The 18,078-nt window shown below is 42.5% G+C and overlaps 1 protein-coding gene across 1 annotated transcript; it reads right to left on the minus strand.

The window, feature by feature from the left end:
* Positions 1-713: 713 nt before the first annotated feature.
* Positions 714-9,448, minus strand: pfkmb (phosphofructokinase, muscle b). The gene is made up of 22 exons (XM_085406452.1): positions 9,201-9,448; positions 6,919-6,992; positions 6,325-6,402; positions 5,860-6,049; positions 5,476-5,641; positions 5,343-5,387; positions 4,819-4,927; positions 4,632-4,727; positions 4,456-4,548; positions 4,242-4,367; positions 3,996-4,060; positions 3,836-3,899; positions 3,566-3,712; positions 3,351-3,421; positions 3,150-3,237; positions 2,141-2,293; positions 1,876-2,040; positions 1,715-1,776; positions 1,518-1,629; positions 1,317-1,416; positions 1,105-1,210; positions 714-976 (listed from the first exon to the last, which is right to left on the minus strand). Exons 1-22 carry the CDS (start codon positions 9,283-9,285, stop codon positions 835-837), a joined length of 2,337 nt encoding a protein of 778 aa, XP_085262578.1. The 5' UTR covers positions 9,286-9,448; the 3' UTR covers positions 714-834.
* Between the last annotated feature and the right edge of the window lie 8,630 nt (positions 9,449-18,078).

Below are 18,078 nucleotides of genomic sequence, written 5' to 3' on the forward strand. Positions count from 1 at the left end.
AAATCTTAAATTAAGAAAAATATTACAAGCAGTAATTAAACTTTATGCTTGTAAATAATTATACATGTCCATTGTCGTATTATATATTAAATTGAGGAACACATGTTTGTAAACTATTAAATAACGCCATGGGGGTGTAAATAGTATTTCATCCTACTCCTTACTAGACATTTAATGTCTAGTAAGGAGTGTGGCATATGGAGTTATTCATGGTGACTTAATTTTGTTTTGATTTTTACTTTGTTTTCTGTTGCTCTTTTATTTATATTTACATGTTTCAAATGAAACAGTCAATCACAATCTATTTTCAGCCCATATAAATCAAAGATAGCTCATTATTTCATTTATATGTTAAAGGTATTAGTGCCATGTTGTACTTAATTATCATAATTATTAATAATAATTAATTATTAATTAATAACAATGCACAGTGACAATGGTATTTCAGAGCACATTTTGAGTCTAAAATGTGGTTAAAAGAGTAGAAGAAATCTGATGTAATATTGGACAGCTCTCATATAAAGGGAAACAGTTACAGATAACTGAAAAGCTGTATTTTATATAAACTTTAGATTGAAATAAAGTGACAGGCATTATATTTGGGTGCATAAAATAGACAAAAACCTTTTTTGCACAGCAGCAGCAGCAGTGAGATAAGCAATGAAGGAAAGTGATCACCTTGGGATTTGGTGAAGGAGTCCACTGTGAGACAATTTTTTTTTTAATTAATAGCTTTATTTATATTGCACTTTCCTTAAACATGGTTTACAAAGTGCTTTCAAAGAAGACAGTCAGGTCATGTGCCCATGCCTTATAAATAAGCCTACAGCTGAACTACTGATTAACTAAGCCCCTCTTCTTGATGACATGCTCCATTGCAGTCTTTTCAGAGATGTCCAGGTTGACCTTGTACTTGGCCAGGATTTTCAAGATGGGCCTCAGCTTTAGCCACCACTGAGTCTTTGGAATACGATGACTGCAGAGGGAAATCAATGAAATCAAGAGATCAAATTATTGAGTAAATATGTAAAACATTCTTTCTGAAGTTGCATTTAGTTATTTCAGCGCACTAGATAGCAGAAAAGAATAGAAATGCGGTCTCACTCAAAGTCAGTCTGTTCTGACAGTTCTGCCAGAGGCTGAAAAACCAAAGCTCTCTTCCTCATGCCCAACACGCAGGCTGAATCCTGAGAGTTGGCGAAGATGCGACCTTGAGGTTTAAGGTTTAAACAGCACAAGTGGCATTAGCACAGGGAACATCGATGGTCAGCAAGTCAATACAACATTTTGCTTTCTGAGGTATACTAAAATCTCACCATGTCTGTAGCATTCCTTCAGCTTGTCAGTCAACCACAGGACAGACTTCATCCCCATCTTTGTGCCAAAATTCCTGTCAAAAGGACTAGGGGTTCCACCCTGATAACATACAGGTTTCCTTTAATGCATAATATTGAACTGGGTGTCAAATAATGATCTTGGAAACAAAAAAACAAGAAGATCTTCATTAAGCAGTTCACCTGCTGCATATGCCCAAGGACGTTCTTCCTGCAGTCAAACACGCCCTTACCCTCCTCTGAGTACAGGTTGAAGATAAAGTCAGTGGTGTAGTTTGCATTGCACTTCTCATTTCTAAAACAAAAGTAGAATAACAGATAAGATATGACCTCCAGTGGTGAACCCTATAAATGTAATAATGTTGATAATTCCCTCAAACCTCAGAATGAGTCCTCTCTTCACTGTAGTCTTCATCTTCTCCACCAGATGTTCCACATTTAGCTACAAATTAATTATTTTTTTTTGAAGTCAAGAATAAGAAACCTGTGTTTAAAAATATCCACATATCCATCAGTGATTCTCATAACGAGACAGACAAACCTCTAAGTCATGAATGTTGAAAGGCTCTTCATAAATGTAGGCTGCATCAGCTCCACCTGCTAAACCAGCCGTGGTTGCCAGATAGCCGCAGTATCCTCCCATAGTCTCTATAATGAATACTCTTCTCTTGGTTCCAGCAGCAGATTGCTTGATCCTGTCGCACGTCTACAAATGCAGACACATGAGAAGAGAACAATGTGCTGCATAGGACTTTGATGCTTTGTTGTTTTGTTGTGCTTAAGAGTGTGCCAAATAAGAGCTTTACCATAGTTATGGTGTTGAGGGCAGTGTCAGCACCAATGCTGAAGTCGGATCCAGGAACATTGTTGGACACAGTAGCGGGAACAACAACGAGTGGGATACACAGCTCCTCATATTTCTCTCTAGCTTGCACCAACTGCAGACCTCCCAAAAATGCCTATGAGGAGAAAACAGTAAAAGAATGAGTGTCTGTCGTTCTTGTTTATGTGCTCTCAATGTGGCAGGAAGATACGGAAACAGAGTAGACTGGTTTCATCCACACAGAAACTCACCTCCACATTTGTTGTGGGTAACTGGCACTGACCGAGGGTTGGTTTTTTTGTGTGTGCGTGCGTGCGTGTGTGTGTATGTTTTGCAATTGCTGTAAACCTGTTTCTGTGCTTGTTTTGGGTTAATTGGAGGTGCATGTACTGGGTTGTGCTTCCACTCTAGTGCACAGATGCTCTACACTACAAGCTCAGCTGTCACATTTTCCTGATTTTCTGTGTAGGCCAGAGCCTACTACATGCTGCAGTCTGAAGGCAACCTACACTGTAAGAGGTCTGGGTTCTATTTTTAACAGTGAAAGTTAAAAATAGAGAGGGTAGCTGACCTATGGCACAGCTGGTTCTAGCTTTGGACTTTGTGTTTTGTCATTCTCCAAGTGGGAATTGGACACTCCCTCATGGGTGCAAATGTAAACACATGTTAAATACGTTATTACTGTGTTAAAGAGATGTGAAATGCTGCATCAAATACATTGTTTGTTTGTTTTCCTAAATGTACTGTTTTGTGTATTAATATTTTTAAATTATAAAAGAAATCAACTTAAGCTTACTGTGATACAATGTATTGAATGGCAACGTTTATGCTAATACTGTACATGGTCCCTTTTAAATAAAACTACTTAATGAATAATAATAATAATAATAATACCTGCATTTACTCTTTATCCCTGCTCAAACCTAAAATATGTAGGTTATGGTGTGAATACCGATCTACCTGTGGCATTATCACAGTCTAATGCTGCTCACCTCAAAGCCTCCGATAATGATCACAGCATGAATGTTGAACTTAGTGATGCTCAGACTGATCTTCTCCATGAACTCCTGAGGCAGGGATCTTCAGAACAGAAGAAAGCCACATGATAACAGATTATATCTCCCTAAGATAAAAGTTATGGAGATGTAAGACTTGTAACACGCACTCTCATTACTGCACTTGTCACCTCTCACCTCTTTGTGCCCAGGAAGGAGCCCCCCTTTCCAGTCCATCCTGCCACTCCAGACCAGCCAATGGGCTCAATCTGTGGAGTCACAGAGCATGTGCTCTATCGTATGTCATGGCTGTGCACAGTTATGGTAAACAGCTGTTTAAATGCTTAAACAGTAAACGGTCCCTGGTCTGGCTTATTTATTTAATTATTATTTTTTGCATGCAATTAGATTACAATTCCATGGGCCAAGCCATCGAAGCCATCATGCACAGCCAACATCTGGTGGCCCTGGAGGAGTCCAGTTCTGACAGCTGAACGGACTGCAGCATTCATTCCAGAACACGGAGCTCCCACATTCAGTATGGCGATGTTGATATTACTCTGGCAAAGAAATATTTACAGAGATATTTGATTTTTATTAAAAATATTTACAGAGAGATATCGTTTTTCAATGAGGCTTAATGACTGAAAGACAATTTATTCGGTAGCACGGCAGTTTCAAACCTTTGCCTCTCGGGGGCGGACATGAGCCAGCATCTTGTAAGTGTTCCAGTTGTTCCCAAAACTCCTGTTGCCAGAAATTAGAACAAAAAAATATGGACATTGAAAAATTATTGCAGCACATGAGCATTTCGTATTAGCAACACAAAAGTACATGTCTCACTTTCCCCTGAGCTTCACCGCATCATCATACCGCCCCTCAGCCATGGCTGTTGTGACATCTTTAGTCTGATATAGGTGAAGGTGGAAGGAAAACAAAAATCTGGGTCAGATATTCTAAAATATCAACCCCAAAGCCAATTATAGCTTGCCTACAGTATCTCATACATGTTATATATTCCATATTGGATACTTAGAAGATCCCGTGTGTCGAAATCTGACTTTTTGTGTGCTTAGGATCTTAACTCACCACTTGCACACACTCCATGAGCGGAAGTCTGACAGCCATGTTTCCCGACAAGCTGACCACACAAGCAGGAGTCTCTGGTGTGGCCTCCAGTAGAGCCATAACTGATTCCACTCCCATTCTGCTTGCCTGAAACACATTTTCTTTACACAGTTAACTTTATAAAGAAAACAATACCAGCCGGTGATTCATTGTGAAGATCTTACTGAGACATTACCAGGATTCTATCAAAGGCAGAGGGAGTCCCTCCTCTCTGCACGTGGCCCAAGATGGTTGTGCGCGTGTCAAAACCTAGTTTCTTTGATACCAGCTGCACAGACAGATGACTTATGAGCAGTCCTTCTAACTATAGTTGAGCTTAACGTGGTATTCTGGAGTACTGCCAATACTGACCTGTTTGACATGATCACAGGTGATTGGTTTACCTTGGCGGTCCATCGCTCCCTCTGCAACAATGATAATATTCAAGCGGGTGCCACGGCCTCTTTGCTAAGAGGGACAGAGTAAAACACAGTATCGCAATTCACTTTTCATGTATGGACTGTAATGAAGCCAAAGTGAACATGAATGTGAAATCCACCTCTGTTAGTCTTCTGAACAGATGCTCCTCCCATCCATCATCTGGGGGCATCTCTGGGATGAACACCCAGTCAGCACCACAGGCTAGAGCTGTCACCAAAGCCAGGTAACTGGAAACCAAACAAACTAAACCAAGTAATATTTTTTCTAAAACTTTAAAATATCTAACGCTAATATTGGTACATATTAAAATGAGATTTTTGTTGTAAAACTAATTCCTAGAATAATGATAATAACAAACACGATAAAGGAATGTGACCAAGTAAACATAAGATAAAACAAAACAAAACATCGTCCTCAATTTTAGAGATGATATCAAGAATTTGTGGATTGTTTTTAAAGAAACTGGGATGACATAACTTGAACACACATATATCACACACAACTCATCACCTCCATTTCCATCTATTTTGGTGTCAGTGCCATATTCTGTGGTTCCACAGAGATAATGTAATTACAGCTTTGTGACTACTGAACTGACACTTGCACTGACGCGCACAAAACACTCACACAAGCTGTACTTACCCACAGTGCCTGCCCATTACCTCCAGGATGAAGGTCCTCTGGTGACTGCACAATAACAGATTTTGGGTCAGGAGTTCTGAAATCAGTTGTCTCCTTTGTTCACATTTAAAAATGCGAATGCCTCTGGGCATACCTCTGTGCGGTGGTGGTGATGGCATCCACGATCTCTATGATGCGATGCAGGGCAGAATCAGTGCCGATGGTCATGTCAGTTCCACAGAAGTCATTGTCAATGGAGCCCACCATGCCAACAATATTAAGGTGGGAAGCGGACTTGGCCTCAATTGCCGTGATCTTACCTGAGGACCAAAATGACAAAACACTTGACAAATAGGCTAACAGCAGTAAAATGCACCTTGCCACGTTCCATAACTAGCCCTGTGATTGGCTGGTGATCCAGAATCGGCGCCAGGCATAGGCAACCCTGAACTGGACAAGTAGTTTAGAAAACGATGGATGTTTCATAACAACATGAGTTTATTGTGTCGCTAAGAAAAGTGAATTCTGTGTTTCTCACCGGCTTTAACAAGGTCTGCCAGCAGCTCGCTCCACTCTGTTCTGAATTGGTTTGCACCCGTCAAGCTGCCATCACCTCCAATCACACACAGGTTGGTGATGCCCAGCTTGACTAAGTTACAAGCAGCCTTTGTGCGACCCTCCTTGGTTCGGAAGTCCTGACAGCGGGCACTGCCGATCACAGTCCCACCCTGACGTCAGGCAATGAAGAAGGGTTTCAGACCCCGACAAGAATCACAAAGAGGATAATAAGGAGAATGGCAGCTGCAATTATACAAAATCTAAGCACAAATGTTTCATTTCTATTTAGTATTGCAATTTAAAAATGCTGATATTTAGCTGCTAGTTTGATCTACTGCTTTAGAGTGTAGCAAAAAGTTAGTCTGTGACCATTTTTTAACATAAAAAACAATAAAACAAACAAAAATGAAAACCCAGCAGTTTTTGCATCCTTGTGTGTTCTCACCAGCTGCAGCATCATTGACACACTCTCCCACGTAGCAGGGCGGATATTGTCTCCTCCATCTACTAGACCCTGGTAACCCTGTTAACAAACAAGAACAATATCACCTCAGTGAAAAGGGTCATATCTTGGATAAAGCTTTGGGCTTAATAACACGGGAATCTTAGTGATTATATAGTCAGCTACTCTACTCCGTCAGTTGATTTTATTATTATGGTGGGGATATTAGGCAGTGGAATATATGCCATATAGAATCAAATAATATTTTTAAATTTTAAAAAGAAAAATAACAAGCATAGACTTTTTATTTTATTATATATTTACTGTTAACGGTAGTATTAACTGAATAACAATATTAGGTATGGTAATAATAATAATAATGGATTGGATTTATACAGCGCTTTTCAAGGCACCCAAAGCGCTTTACAATGCCACTATTCATTCACTCTTGCATTCATACCTGCAATATTAGGTATGGTAGTTTTGGTTTGTTGCACAAACATCATGCCGAAACTGAACATACCACCTGGAGCTCTTGAATCTGTGTTTACAATGATTAATCTGAAGAAACCAAATGAAGTTAAAAGCAGAATTTACCTCATGCACAAAGAAGACCTTGGCTCCAGTGTAAATTCCCACTCGGACTACGGCCCTCACAGCTGCGTTCATACCTGCAGGAATAATGTATAGGAAACTTATGACAGCACAAAAGTTTGGTTTAAATTTTTGGGATAGATGCGGCACTTCAGCAACTTCCTGCCTAACATATGTATGTCTAATGATTTAAAGTCTGAGTGGTTTAAAGTTTTGTACCATTGCCCACAGCCAGAGGGTTCTGGGTTCAAACCTGTGCTAAAGGTCTTTTGCGCAGAGGTTTCTTGTTCTCCTTGTACTCCCACTGCCATCAAAAACACACAGGAGCAATTCTCCTGTGATTGCCTTTGGCTAAGGTGCTGGGTTACACGTGGAGCTGGCCCCCACATGCTACATGCATGAATATCCACCACTCCTAATCCTACAGATTTTCTATACCTATGGCAGGGATGTCACACTCCTTTTACAATATGGGGGTCATACGGTCCACTTCGATCTCGGGTAAGTTAGATCAATGAAACACCTTTTTCTATCAGTACAGAGATGTTTAACTGCACATTTAATCTTTAGAATAATTTAGTATGAGAAAAAGCAATGCAAAGTCAATTACAACAATATATCCCAGTTTTCTGCATAACAAAGTCGCCACAACTCTTTGGGCATAAATTGTTAGAAATAAAATTGTGTAAAATGACAGAAAAGGTTCTGGTAGCTCATTCTGCAGGCTGTCCTGCAATTATCAAATACGAGTTTATATTTATTAACAAAAATATTCTATTCTTTTATTACTGGACACATTGTTAAAAACAGAAATGAGAATAGGAGTGAAAAAAAGGGAAGGTTTATGTCATTTGTTTATCTATTATGGTGGTATGTAAATGGCCATAAGAGAGGTCTTTATTGATAGGAAAAGCTGTAAAATGCATGAAAATACAGTTAAAAGTTCAAAATGATGCCCTTCTTAAAAATTTATGATAACTGGATTAGCATATTTTCACAACCGATTTTTACACCTCAGCCTCGTGGGGATCACTAAAGAATATTCCACCCTCGCTTGCATTATTTTTAGTTTTACATCAAAGTCTGTCTGGTTGTCTCTAAGTTAGTGGGGTAACTCGAGTAGGCTATTTACTCTTTCCAAGGCACCATTTTCTTTGATAATAATCTGCACTGATTTAGCACAACTAATCTCTGCAAGTATAATGACAGTTCTTTTTTTAGACTTCATATTAACATGCTTCATCAGCTGATAAACACCAAATGGGAGCATCAAGAACCACAAGAGAGCTGATAGCGGTAAACTGCTGGAAAGGAAACTGGGCCTGTGTCTGCTCTTTTGAAGGGGTTGTTTAAAGGACAAGATATGGAAAATTAACTTTAAGGGTGTCAAGAGCATCTCCACTTACGGTGTAAAAAAGGAGAGGAGAGTTGGACTGCACTCCCACTCTATCTCCCCCCTTTACAAACACATGACAGAAAGGTCACGCCTCTAAAATTAGCCCCCATAACAGATACAGTTCTACAGAGAAAGGTGGAAGAAGAGGAGGAAGAAACTTGGTAAATGACATACAAGTTCTAATGAGGATTATGTATTTTAGGTATTTTAGGAAAATAAAGAAAGGTTAGAGATATCCAGTTTTGCACTCTGTTCAAGGATCTTATACATTTGAGATGGGAAAAAAAGGAATCATTTGAATAGCTCACTGCCTCACATGCTTACACTACAGGATTGTGTGGGGTCACTGACACGCCTCCCAAAGGTCACAGTGGAGATATTCCTCATCAAGTTAAAGGTCAGGGGAGCATCTATCTCTGTCTGTAGTTCTACCACGTCTGGGTGAAGTCCTTCATGCTGCCCTTTTACATAAGTTATCCATAAGAGTGGATAGCTCAGTAGTTTAACTCTTTAGAAGGAAAATCATTAAATATGATCAGTGAGTAAAAATTTGCGAGTAGTTACAGTCGATATTAAAACAGAGCTGCTGTGGTGATTAAACATGGCAGTGAAGTTTGTCTGGGCCATTCTTAGTACTTTAGCTAAAACTGATTTACAGTGTTAAGTCTAATTCATTGTTATATATGCACAGTTTGTATTCATTATGTTTATTATTTGTCTTTGACAACCAAGAACAGTTTCAAAGACAAGACTTAAATTCTTGACTGTATTGTCACTGCTGATGAGTCCCTAAGTGCTGATTTTCACCAGTCAAATCTGCCACCTGCTGAAACAAAACAACAGCAATACTGCCTGGGCACACCATGCTCCCCGGAGACCATCTACTTACCCTGGGCATCGCCTCCGGAGGTAAGCACGGCAATTGCCCGACCCACTCCCATCTTCGTGGGGTCGGTAGGACTCTGTTGTGCCATGGTCCTGGAGCTGAAGCTGACTGGGAGAAAGAGACCTTGAATGCAGAAATCCCTGCCACCCTGCTGTACTGTGTACAGTACAAGGAGCCTCTAAGTCAGCCTGCCTGTTATGGAAGGTAGTAACAGTTGCAAAAGTGCACAGCCCAACTATCCTGTTGGCAGACATTCGAGGCACACATAGTTGTGCTTACGCATTTAGACACACACACACGCACACACACACACACACGCTCTACGAACCCCCCTTCCTCAAAATATGGTTTGCCCCCATGGTGTCCCGTAAGGCCATTGGGCCACAGTACAGCCAATCTAACAATGCCCACCGCCACTGAATAGGAGCATGGCAAGGTTGTACTCTCATGCCAAGTCAGAGGAACGCTGCACAGATCAATGCTGGCGGTGATGGTGTTTACTTTAATTGCAGTCTGGCTTACCAGCATCCTCTGCTGAGAGGTCATCACCACCTGTGGAGGAAGAATTAGAATACAATGTTATCTAAACTATGATCCTACCACAGCTGTATGTGACTTAACTGTACATGAATCACTGGTTATTTTTTTACAAAAAGCAAACCCATAAGTCACTTTAAAGTGCAAACTGGCATTTCACTCACATGACAGACCCTCTCTACAAAAGATGAGCTTCTCCAGCATTATCCTTCAGCATTTTCTCTCCTATCCATTTTGTAATTTAAAGCATTAGTGATCCCTCTGCAACATCCTCTACAATGCAGTTAGTTTACTCCCACAGGCTTTATCTTTTTTGTGTTTTGCAGTTGATAGGCTGGCTCCTTAGGAATGAATGCCGAAAAACAAACAAAAAACACACGGTTATATATATATATATAAAAAAAACACACAAAAAAAACACCCAGCACGCCCCTGCGGGCGGTTTATCCTTCAAGCTCGGGTCCTCTACCAGAGGCCTGGGAGCTTGAGGGTCCTGCGCAGTATCTTAGCTGTTCCCAGGACTGCGCTCTTCTGGACAGAGATCTCCGATGTTATTCCCGGGATCTGCTGGAGCCACTCGCCTAGCTTGGGAGTCACCGCACCTAGTGCTCCGATTACCACGGGGACCACCGTTACCTTCATCCTCCACATCCTCTCGAGCTCTTCTCTGAGCCCTTGGTATTTCTCCAGCTTCTCGTGTTCCTTCTTCCTGATATTGCTGTCATTTGGAACTGCTACATCGCTATATATATATATATATATATATATATATATCCATCCATCCATTCGCTTCCGCTTATCCTTTTCAGGGTCGCGGGGGGGCGCTGGAGCCTATCCCAGCTGTCATAGGGCGAAAGGCGGGGTACACCCTGGACAGGTCGCCAGTCTGTCGCAGGGCCAACACACAGGGACAGACAACCATTCACACTCACATTCACTCGCACCTAGTGACAATTTGGATTAATCAATTAACCTATCCCCACAAGCTGCATGTCTTTGGACGGTGGGAGGAAGCCGGAGTACCCGGAGAGAACCCACGCAAACATGGGGAGACCATGCAAACTCCACACAGAAAGACCCCGGCCTGATGGTGGAATTGAACTCAGGACCTTCTTGCTGTGTGGCAACAGTGCTAACCACCGTGCCCATATATATATATATATATATATATATATATATATATATATATATATATATATATATATATATATATATTAGGGGTGCAACGATATTCGTATCGATATTGAACCGTTCGATACAGTGCTTTCGGTTCGGTACGCATATGTATCGAACAATACAAAATTTTTAATTTATTTTATCAACTTTCCTTCTGACGATGCTGTCTGTGTTGAGCGCTCAGTGAATCTGCGTTCGACTACTCCGCCTAGGCTCGACAGTGCAGCCTAGGCGGAGTAGTCGAAACACAGACAGCATCGTCAGAAGGAAGAGCGCAGGGCAAGCTAGCGAGACAGAAGTTAAGCTCTCCTTGCAACATGGACCTCCCCCACCCTCATTCAGATCTGGCGTTTGGAATTATTTTGGTTTTCATGTGACGTATGACCCTGAAGGTAAGCGAGTCATGGACTAAAGTAAAACAGTATGTTTGCCATGCAATGCTCAATTACATGGGTGGGAGCTAGTGTGTTAGCGCAGTTAGCTCGTTAACATGTTGGCCATCTAGCCCCATGCACGGGGCGATCGGCGGTAGCTCGTTAATGGAGATTTGCCGTGTTGTGGCGTTAAGGTCATTTCAACGAGATTAACCTGAAAGCACTAGTGGGAACACAACGAATATGACTGCACATTTACGCCGACATCATCCTAGTGCAAAGACAAGTGGAAGCAGAAAAAAAACAAGCAAGCATGCTACTAACTTTAGCCGAGTCATTTAGACAGCTGTTAGCACATGATTCTCCTTATGTGTTTAATATGCTGCTGAGAATATAGCCCAGAAGAAGCGGATAGTATAGCTTTTATTTTGGAAAGAGCCATTTCTCTGTAATAAACTCTCTTTTCCAAAGATGAGTGATTCCTCAATCAGATACAGGGCTCGCAATATCGCTAGCCCGACGTCCCGGGGCTAGCGATCGGGCTACCAAAATCTATCTCTTCCCTGCCCGTCGGGCTATTGTAGGAAAAATATATGTCAATGCTTTTGCATTCTTTCAGAAATGTAGCTGGGTAATTATGTCATTGGCATCGGTGAGCCACTGTCAATATGTGACATATTGAAATCGCGTTTGAATTTGCGCTTGTTTTTTTGCTTTCACTTTGCAATCGTGCGAACTGTGTATAGAGAGCGACAGCACTGATCTGTGAGTGATGATAATTTGTGCACCAATTCCTCTGACATCGTCTTATTAATTGTTAGCTTACTATGCAAACATGACAAGTGAAATCTCCCGCAGCAAGCTTAAACATGTGAGAGGTTGATCGCGCAGAGAATCGCTGAGCTTATGTGAGTGCGCGTGTAAAAGCAGCAGGATATATATTTGACGATGACCTGGATGACTGAGAACCTTCACAGACAGATATATATTTTAGTTCTGCTGAGCCAAATAAGACAGGTCAGGGTGAAGAAGTGACAGCCAAAGAAAAGCTTACCACAAAACGGAGAAGTTATGACAAATCAGACTATAAGGCAAAAAGAAAGTGCAGCTTTATGGTTTCATGGACAAAAGAATTTCTGTGGCTGCAATATGATGAGCTAAATAACCAGGGCTGCACATAAGTGGTCCGCAGGTGCGCATTCGCTGTCAAAATAAAAAACACGCACAAGGGTTAGGGTTAAATTTAAAAACTGTACTTTTGAGTTAAAATATATATTTATAATTTTAATAAATGACAAATTAAAAAGGCATGAACATTTTTTTTGTATCGAAAAAATATCGAACCGTGACACCAAAGTATCGAACCGAACCGAACCGTGAATTTTGTGTATCGTTGCACCCCTAATATATATATATATATATATATATATATATATATGGGCAAGAGACGAAGAGGCAAGAGACGAAAACAGGGCATTGTTGGAATGCTACTACGCAAGTAACCCCGGCGGAAGGGGCTACATGAATAGGATGCGGGACCTATGGATTCTTCGATATCCAACATCCACAATGACGGCGAAACAACTAGTAGCTCAGTGTTCCAACATTCGAAAGAAGGGACTGCTCTCACAGCTAGAGATTGACGAGGTACAACACAAATGCTATGGCAAGGAGGAGTCAGGACGCCAGGTCAGGGGGGAGATATCATCACCCCCACCCGAGATTGGGTACATAGCCCCAAGTGCGATAGGAGAAGGATCGTTGAGTGCGAGAGGAACTGACCTGAAAAATAGGATCATGGCCAAGCTTGAAACCTGTATCCCCCGTAGTCGGTTACCAAGATTACGTGAAGTACCCTCAGAAGGTCTGCTAGATGATGTTAATGCAGCACTACGGACGATACCTACAACCACGATTACCGACACTAACAAGCTGATCTACAATACGGCAGCAGTGATCAGTGAGATGCTTGGCTACAAGTTGAACAGCCACAAGGGGCAGTACCCTCCATGGAGAAGGAGGCTAGAGGGCAAGATCAAAGTAGCACGGAGGGAGGTTAGCCAACTAATGGAGTTGCAGAAAGGTGCGACAAAGAAGGTGCATAAGAAATACAGCAAGCTGTCCATACCTGAGGCCTTGGAAACTGCCAAGCAAAGACTCATAGCCTTGGCCAGCCGCTTGAGGAGATACACCAGAGAGATAGAAGGCAGGAGAATAAACCAGCTGTTCTCCACAGAACCAGCAACCCATAACGGCAATGCTCAGTGGCTAGTGGATCTGAGGGCAGACCACAGCGACCTCCCTGAACAGGGTCCAGTAACCATCACAGTGGCAGATATCCAAGAAAGGGTCTCCAGTATGAAGAGTTGGACAGCACCAGGGCCCGACATGGTTCACGCCTACTGGCTGAAGAAGCTGACTGCACTCCACGAGCGTCTGGCAGCACAAATGAACCAGCTGCTAGTTAACGAGAGACACCCGGAATGGCTAACCGAAGGTCGGACGGTCCTGATCCCCAAGGACCCCAAGAAGGGACCGGTCCCCTCCAACTACCGACCAATAACCTGCCTCAGTACTACATGGAAGCTCCTGTCAGGCATCATATCAGCTAAGATGAACAGGCACATGGGTCAATACATGAGCGGGACACAGAAAGGGATTGGCAAGAATACCAGAGGCGCAAAACACCAGCTACTGGTAGACAGAACAGTCAGCCGAGACTGCAAGACCAGACTGACTAACCTGTCCACTGCCTGGATTGATTACAAGAAGGCCTATGACTCAATGCCCCACAGCTGGATACTGGAATGCCTAGAATTGTACAAGATCAATGGGACCTTAAGAGCCTTCATCAGGAACTCAATGGGGATGTGGCATACAACACTAGAGGCCAACTCCAAGCCCATAGCACAAGTCACCATCAAGTGCGGGATCTACCAAGGAGATGCTCTGTCCCCACTGCTGTTCTGCATAGGCCTGAACCCCCTCAGTGAGATCATTAACAAGACTGGCTACGGATACCGACTACGGAACGAAGCAGTTGTCAGCCACCTCCTGTACATGGATGACATCAAGCTGTATGCCAAGAGTGAACGAGACATCGATTCACTGATCCACACTACCAGGCTATACAGCAATGACATTGGAATGTCATTCGGACTGGAGAAGTGTAGTCGGATGGTAACAAAGAGAGGGAAGGTAGTCAGAACTGAGGGGATTGAAGTACCAGAAGGCAACATTGCAGACATAGAGGACAGTTACAAGTACCTGGGGATCCCGCAGGCGAATGGGAACCATGAAGAGGCCGCTAGAAAAGCTGCAACCACCAAGTACCTGCAGAGGGTCAGGCAAGTCCTGAGGAGTCAGCTGAATGGTAAGAACAAGATCCGGGCCATCAACACGTACGCCCTGCCCGTGATCAGGTACCCTGCTGGGATAATAGGCTGGCCAAAGGAGGAGATAGAAGCCACTGACATAAAGACAAGAAAGCTCCTTACCATGCATGGAGGGTTTCACCCCAAGTCCAGCGCCCTGAGGCTGTACGCTAAGCGGAAGGAAGGGGGCCGGGGACTGGTGAGTGTCAGCACCACAGTCCAGGATGAGACAACGAACATCCAAGAATACATTGGGAAGATGGCCCCAACTGACCGAGTGCTCAGTGAATACCTCAGGCAGCAGAAACCCAAGAAAGAGGAGGGAGACGAGGAACCATCATGGAAGGACAGGCCCCTGCACGGTATGTACCACCGGCAGATAGAGGAGGTGGCTGATATCCAGAAATCCTACCAGTGGCTGGACAAAGCTGGACTGAAAGACAGCACCGAGGCACTAATCATGGCAGCACAAGAACAAGCTCTGAGCACAAGATCCATAGAGGCTGGGGTCTATCACACCAGGCAAGACCCCAGGTGCAGGCTGTGTAAAGATGCCCCAGAGACAATCCAGCACATAACAGCAGGGTGCAAGATGCTAGCAGGCAAGGCATACATGGAACGCCATAACCAAGTGGCCGGCATAGTGTACAGGAACATCTGTGCCGAGTATAATCTGGAAGTCCCGAGGTCAAAATGGGAGATGCCCCCAAGGGTGGTGGAGAATGACCGAGCTAAGATCCTGTGGGACTTCCAGATACAGACGGACAAAATGGTGGTGGCTAACCAACCGGACATAGTGGTGGTAGACAAACAGAAGAAGACGGCCGTAGTGATCGATGTAGCGATTCCGAATGACAGCAATATCAGGAAGAAGGAACACGAGAAGCTGGAGAAATACCAAGGGCTCAGAGAAGAGCTCGAGAGGATGTGGAGGGTGAAGGTAACGGTGGTCCCCGTGGTAATCGGAGCACTAGGTGCGGTGACTCCCAAGCTAGGCAAGTGGCTCCAGCAGATCCTGGGAATAACATCGGAGATCTCTGTCCAGAAGAGCGCAGTCCTGGGAACAGCTAAGATACTGCGCAGGACCCTCAAGCTCCCAGGCCTCTGGTAGAGGACCCGAGCTTGAAGGATAAATCGCCCGCAAGGGCGTGCTGGGTGTTTTATATATATATATATATATATATATATAGAAAAAAGTCTCCTCTCAGTTCAGCCAGTCAATAAGTCCAATTCAGTGCTGAACCAACAAGACCTCAGGGTATTCCATATAGATGACTACTGCTCACAAAGCCTGTAATTCACACAGCAATTTACACTTGTTTGTATTGTTTGTATGCAAGAAAATGTACAAATCTTCTGCACCACAAAACTGTGCCCATTTTTTTCTTTCACCTGCACACACATTATACCTTGTTAGTCCCCTGTTGACATGCACAGTTATGAATCAGATGAGTAATTACATGCAGCACAGTATTACACCTGTGCTGCATGAGGTCAGCACTTTGCTCCCTTTCAACATAAATCCTGTACGCTATTGCTCTCCCTGATCTTTAAATAAAGGGGAAAAAAACCCCCTGACAGATCCTTGCTTAAACTCACAGTCAGCCAAGAGATGGCGGCAGCATCAGACCTTTCCCATCGCTCTGTTTATGAGCACTGGAGAAGCACACGCAAAGCTTTAGCCGAATGCCCATTTTTTTCTTTCACCTGCACACACATTATACCTTGTTAGTCCCCTGTTGACATGCACAGTTATGAATCAGATGAGTAATTACATGCAGCACAGTATTACACCTCCAACAGATGTGGGTACAGGCTTGTTTGTGTATGAGTCCAGAGGGTTTTTGCAGTTTTTAAAAATGTTTGATGAATCACACCTGAAGAAGCTGAATTAATTGAGGAACCAGCACGGCAGAACGAAATACATTATTTTTGGTCTCCTAAATTAATGTTGAATTAACTATATTGCTATGTGTTAGATGAAAAATGAGACAAAACAAAGCTAGATGAAACTCAATATTTAACACACAAATAATAGTTAAACAAACCAATGTGTGGGATGTCAATTTTTGATATCGATGCATGTGTGAATTGATTATATATGAAAAGTAAGGATCAATATGACAACAAGCTAACTGCAACAGTTTGGTCTGTTGCAGTTAGCTTGTTGAAGCTGACTTTAAATAGACGCAGGAGCTGCTATCTGTAAACCTCACAGGAACCCCTCCCCTCCTTTCCCCCATTACTGTGAAAATGCACAGTCATCCTAACTGAATATGTCAAACCGTGTCATTTTTCTGTATTTACTACCCAGTAAGGTATGACAATTTACCAAAATAAAAATAAAAACAACACGTCAAAAGTTCCTGAAAACAAATTCAACCAGTCAACCGGTCTCATACTGCCATTTGAATAAAACACAGAGTGAAACATAGACCATACGGGCCCATACCAAAACACACAAAGGAACAAATTTTACCTTGGCACTTCTTTCTTAGCCAGAGGAGCAAGCAGGCCAACAGGGTGGCACAAAGAAGCCACAAAGCAATGAGGAGCCCTGAGTGCCACATCCTCCCAGTACCTCTGTTCCTTTGAAACCATTCTGATCTGTATTAATAGCTTTGATATCACTTCTTCATTGTGGAGTAGTGAGCTTCATCGTTTAAGCATGTTGGGTAATCAGATACAAATTGCAAGTGTCTGCAGCAGTCAGACGGCTGGGTGGATATATTAAGATCATGTTTTGGTTTGTGTTAACGAGTGAGACAGTGGGTTTAGGCTTCAAAAACAAAAGGGAATTGGTAAAGTGCTAAAATAGTCAGAAGATGTTTAGGATGTTTTTGGCCCCAGTCACTCAGGCCTAGAGACCAGTCAGTTGCTAGGTGAAATTGGTTGCAAAGAGGTACACATTATTGTACCAAAAATCCTCTTTGCAATTGCTTTGGTTCCTAGCAAAATGCCACCTGTAGTTGCCTGTAGTTTGCACCGTAAGAGGGGTTACAACTATAAAATTTATACAAATACTGAAGTCAAAAATGTCCAGTAAAAGCACAGTTACAAGCAATTTTATTAATTATATAAATATGTACTAAATGCAAATCAATTAATGAAACAAAATTTTAAAAAATCCACCAGTCCTGGTGAATATTAGGTTAGGAAATAAGGACATATAAGCTATTAAAATTGCTCCAATACTACTACACACAATTCCAGTACAAAGCCAAGTGGCATCATGATCCACACTGCCCCAAATGTGCACACTGGCTACTGCAAAGAAGCCCTGAAGAAGACAAAGGACCAGGGTTAAAATTCATGTCTGATCTGCTGACAATTAGCAATTGTGACAATTTCTGAAACAAGTAAGCATGCTTATACAACTTTATGTGTACTCGAGCTCTGACTTCAGTTGAAGAGATGAGG

The sequence above is a fragment of the Rhamphochromis longiceps genome, linkage group LG5, assembly GCF_057381845.1.
Source record: "Rhamphochromis longiceps isolate RC_006_pf linkage group LG5, R_longiceps_female_GT1.1, whole genome shotgun sequence".
Classification (NCBI taxonomy): Eukaryota; Metazoa; Chordata; class Actinopteri; order Cichliformes; family Cichlidae; genus Rhamphochromis; species Rhamphochromis longiceps.

Excerpts from the sequence above, each read along its gene's own strand:
- pfkmb (XM_085406452.1), bottom strand. The coding sequence starts at position 9,285 with ATGGCACAACAGAGTCCTACCGACCCCACGAAGATGGGAGTGGGTCGG. Across the intron at positions 6,403-6,918 it reads AGGTCTTCTTTGTGCATGAG|GGTTACCAGGGTCTAGTAGA; the intron begins GTAAATTCTGCT and ends GTTTGTTAACAG. Across the intron at positions 1,417-1,517 it reads TCCTTGGGCATATGCAGCAG|GGTGGAACCCCTAGTCCTTT; the intron begins GTGAACTGCTTA and ends GTATGTTATCAG.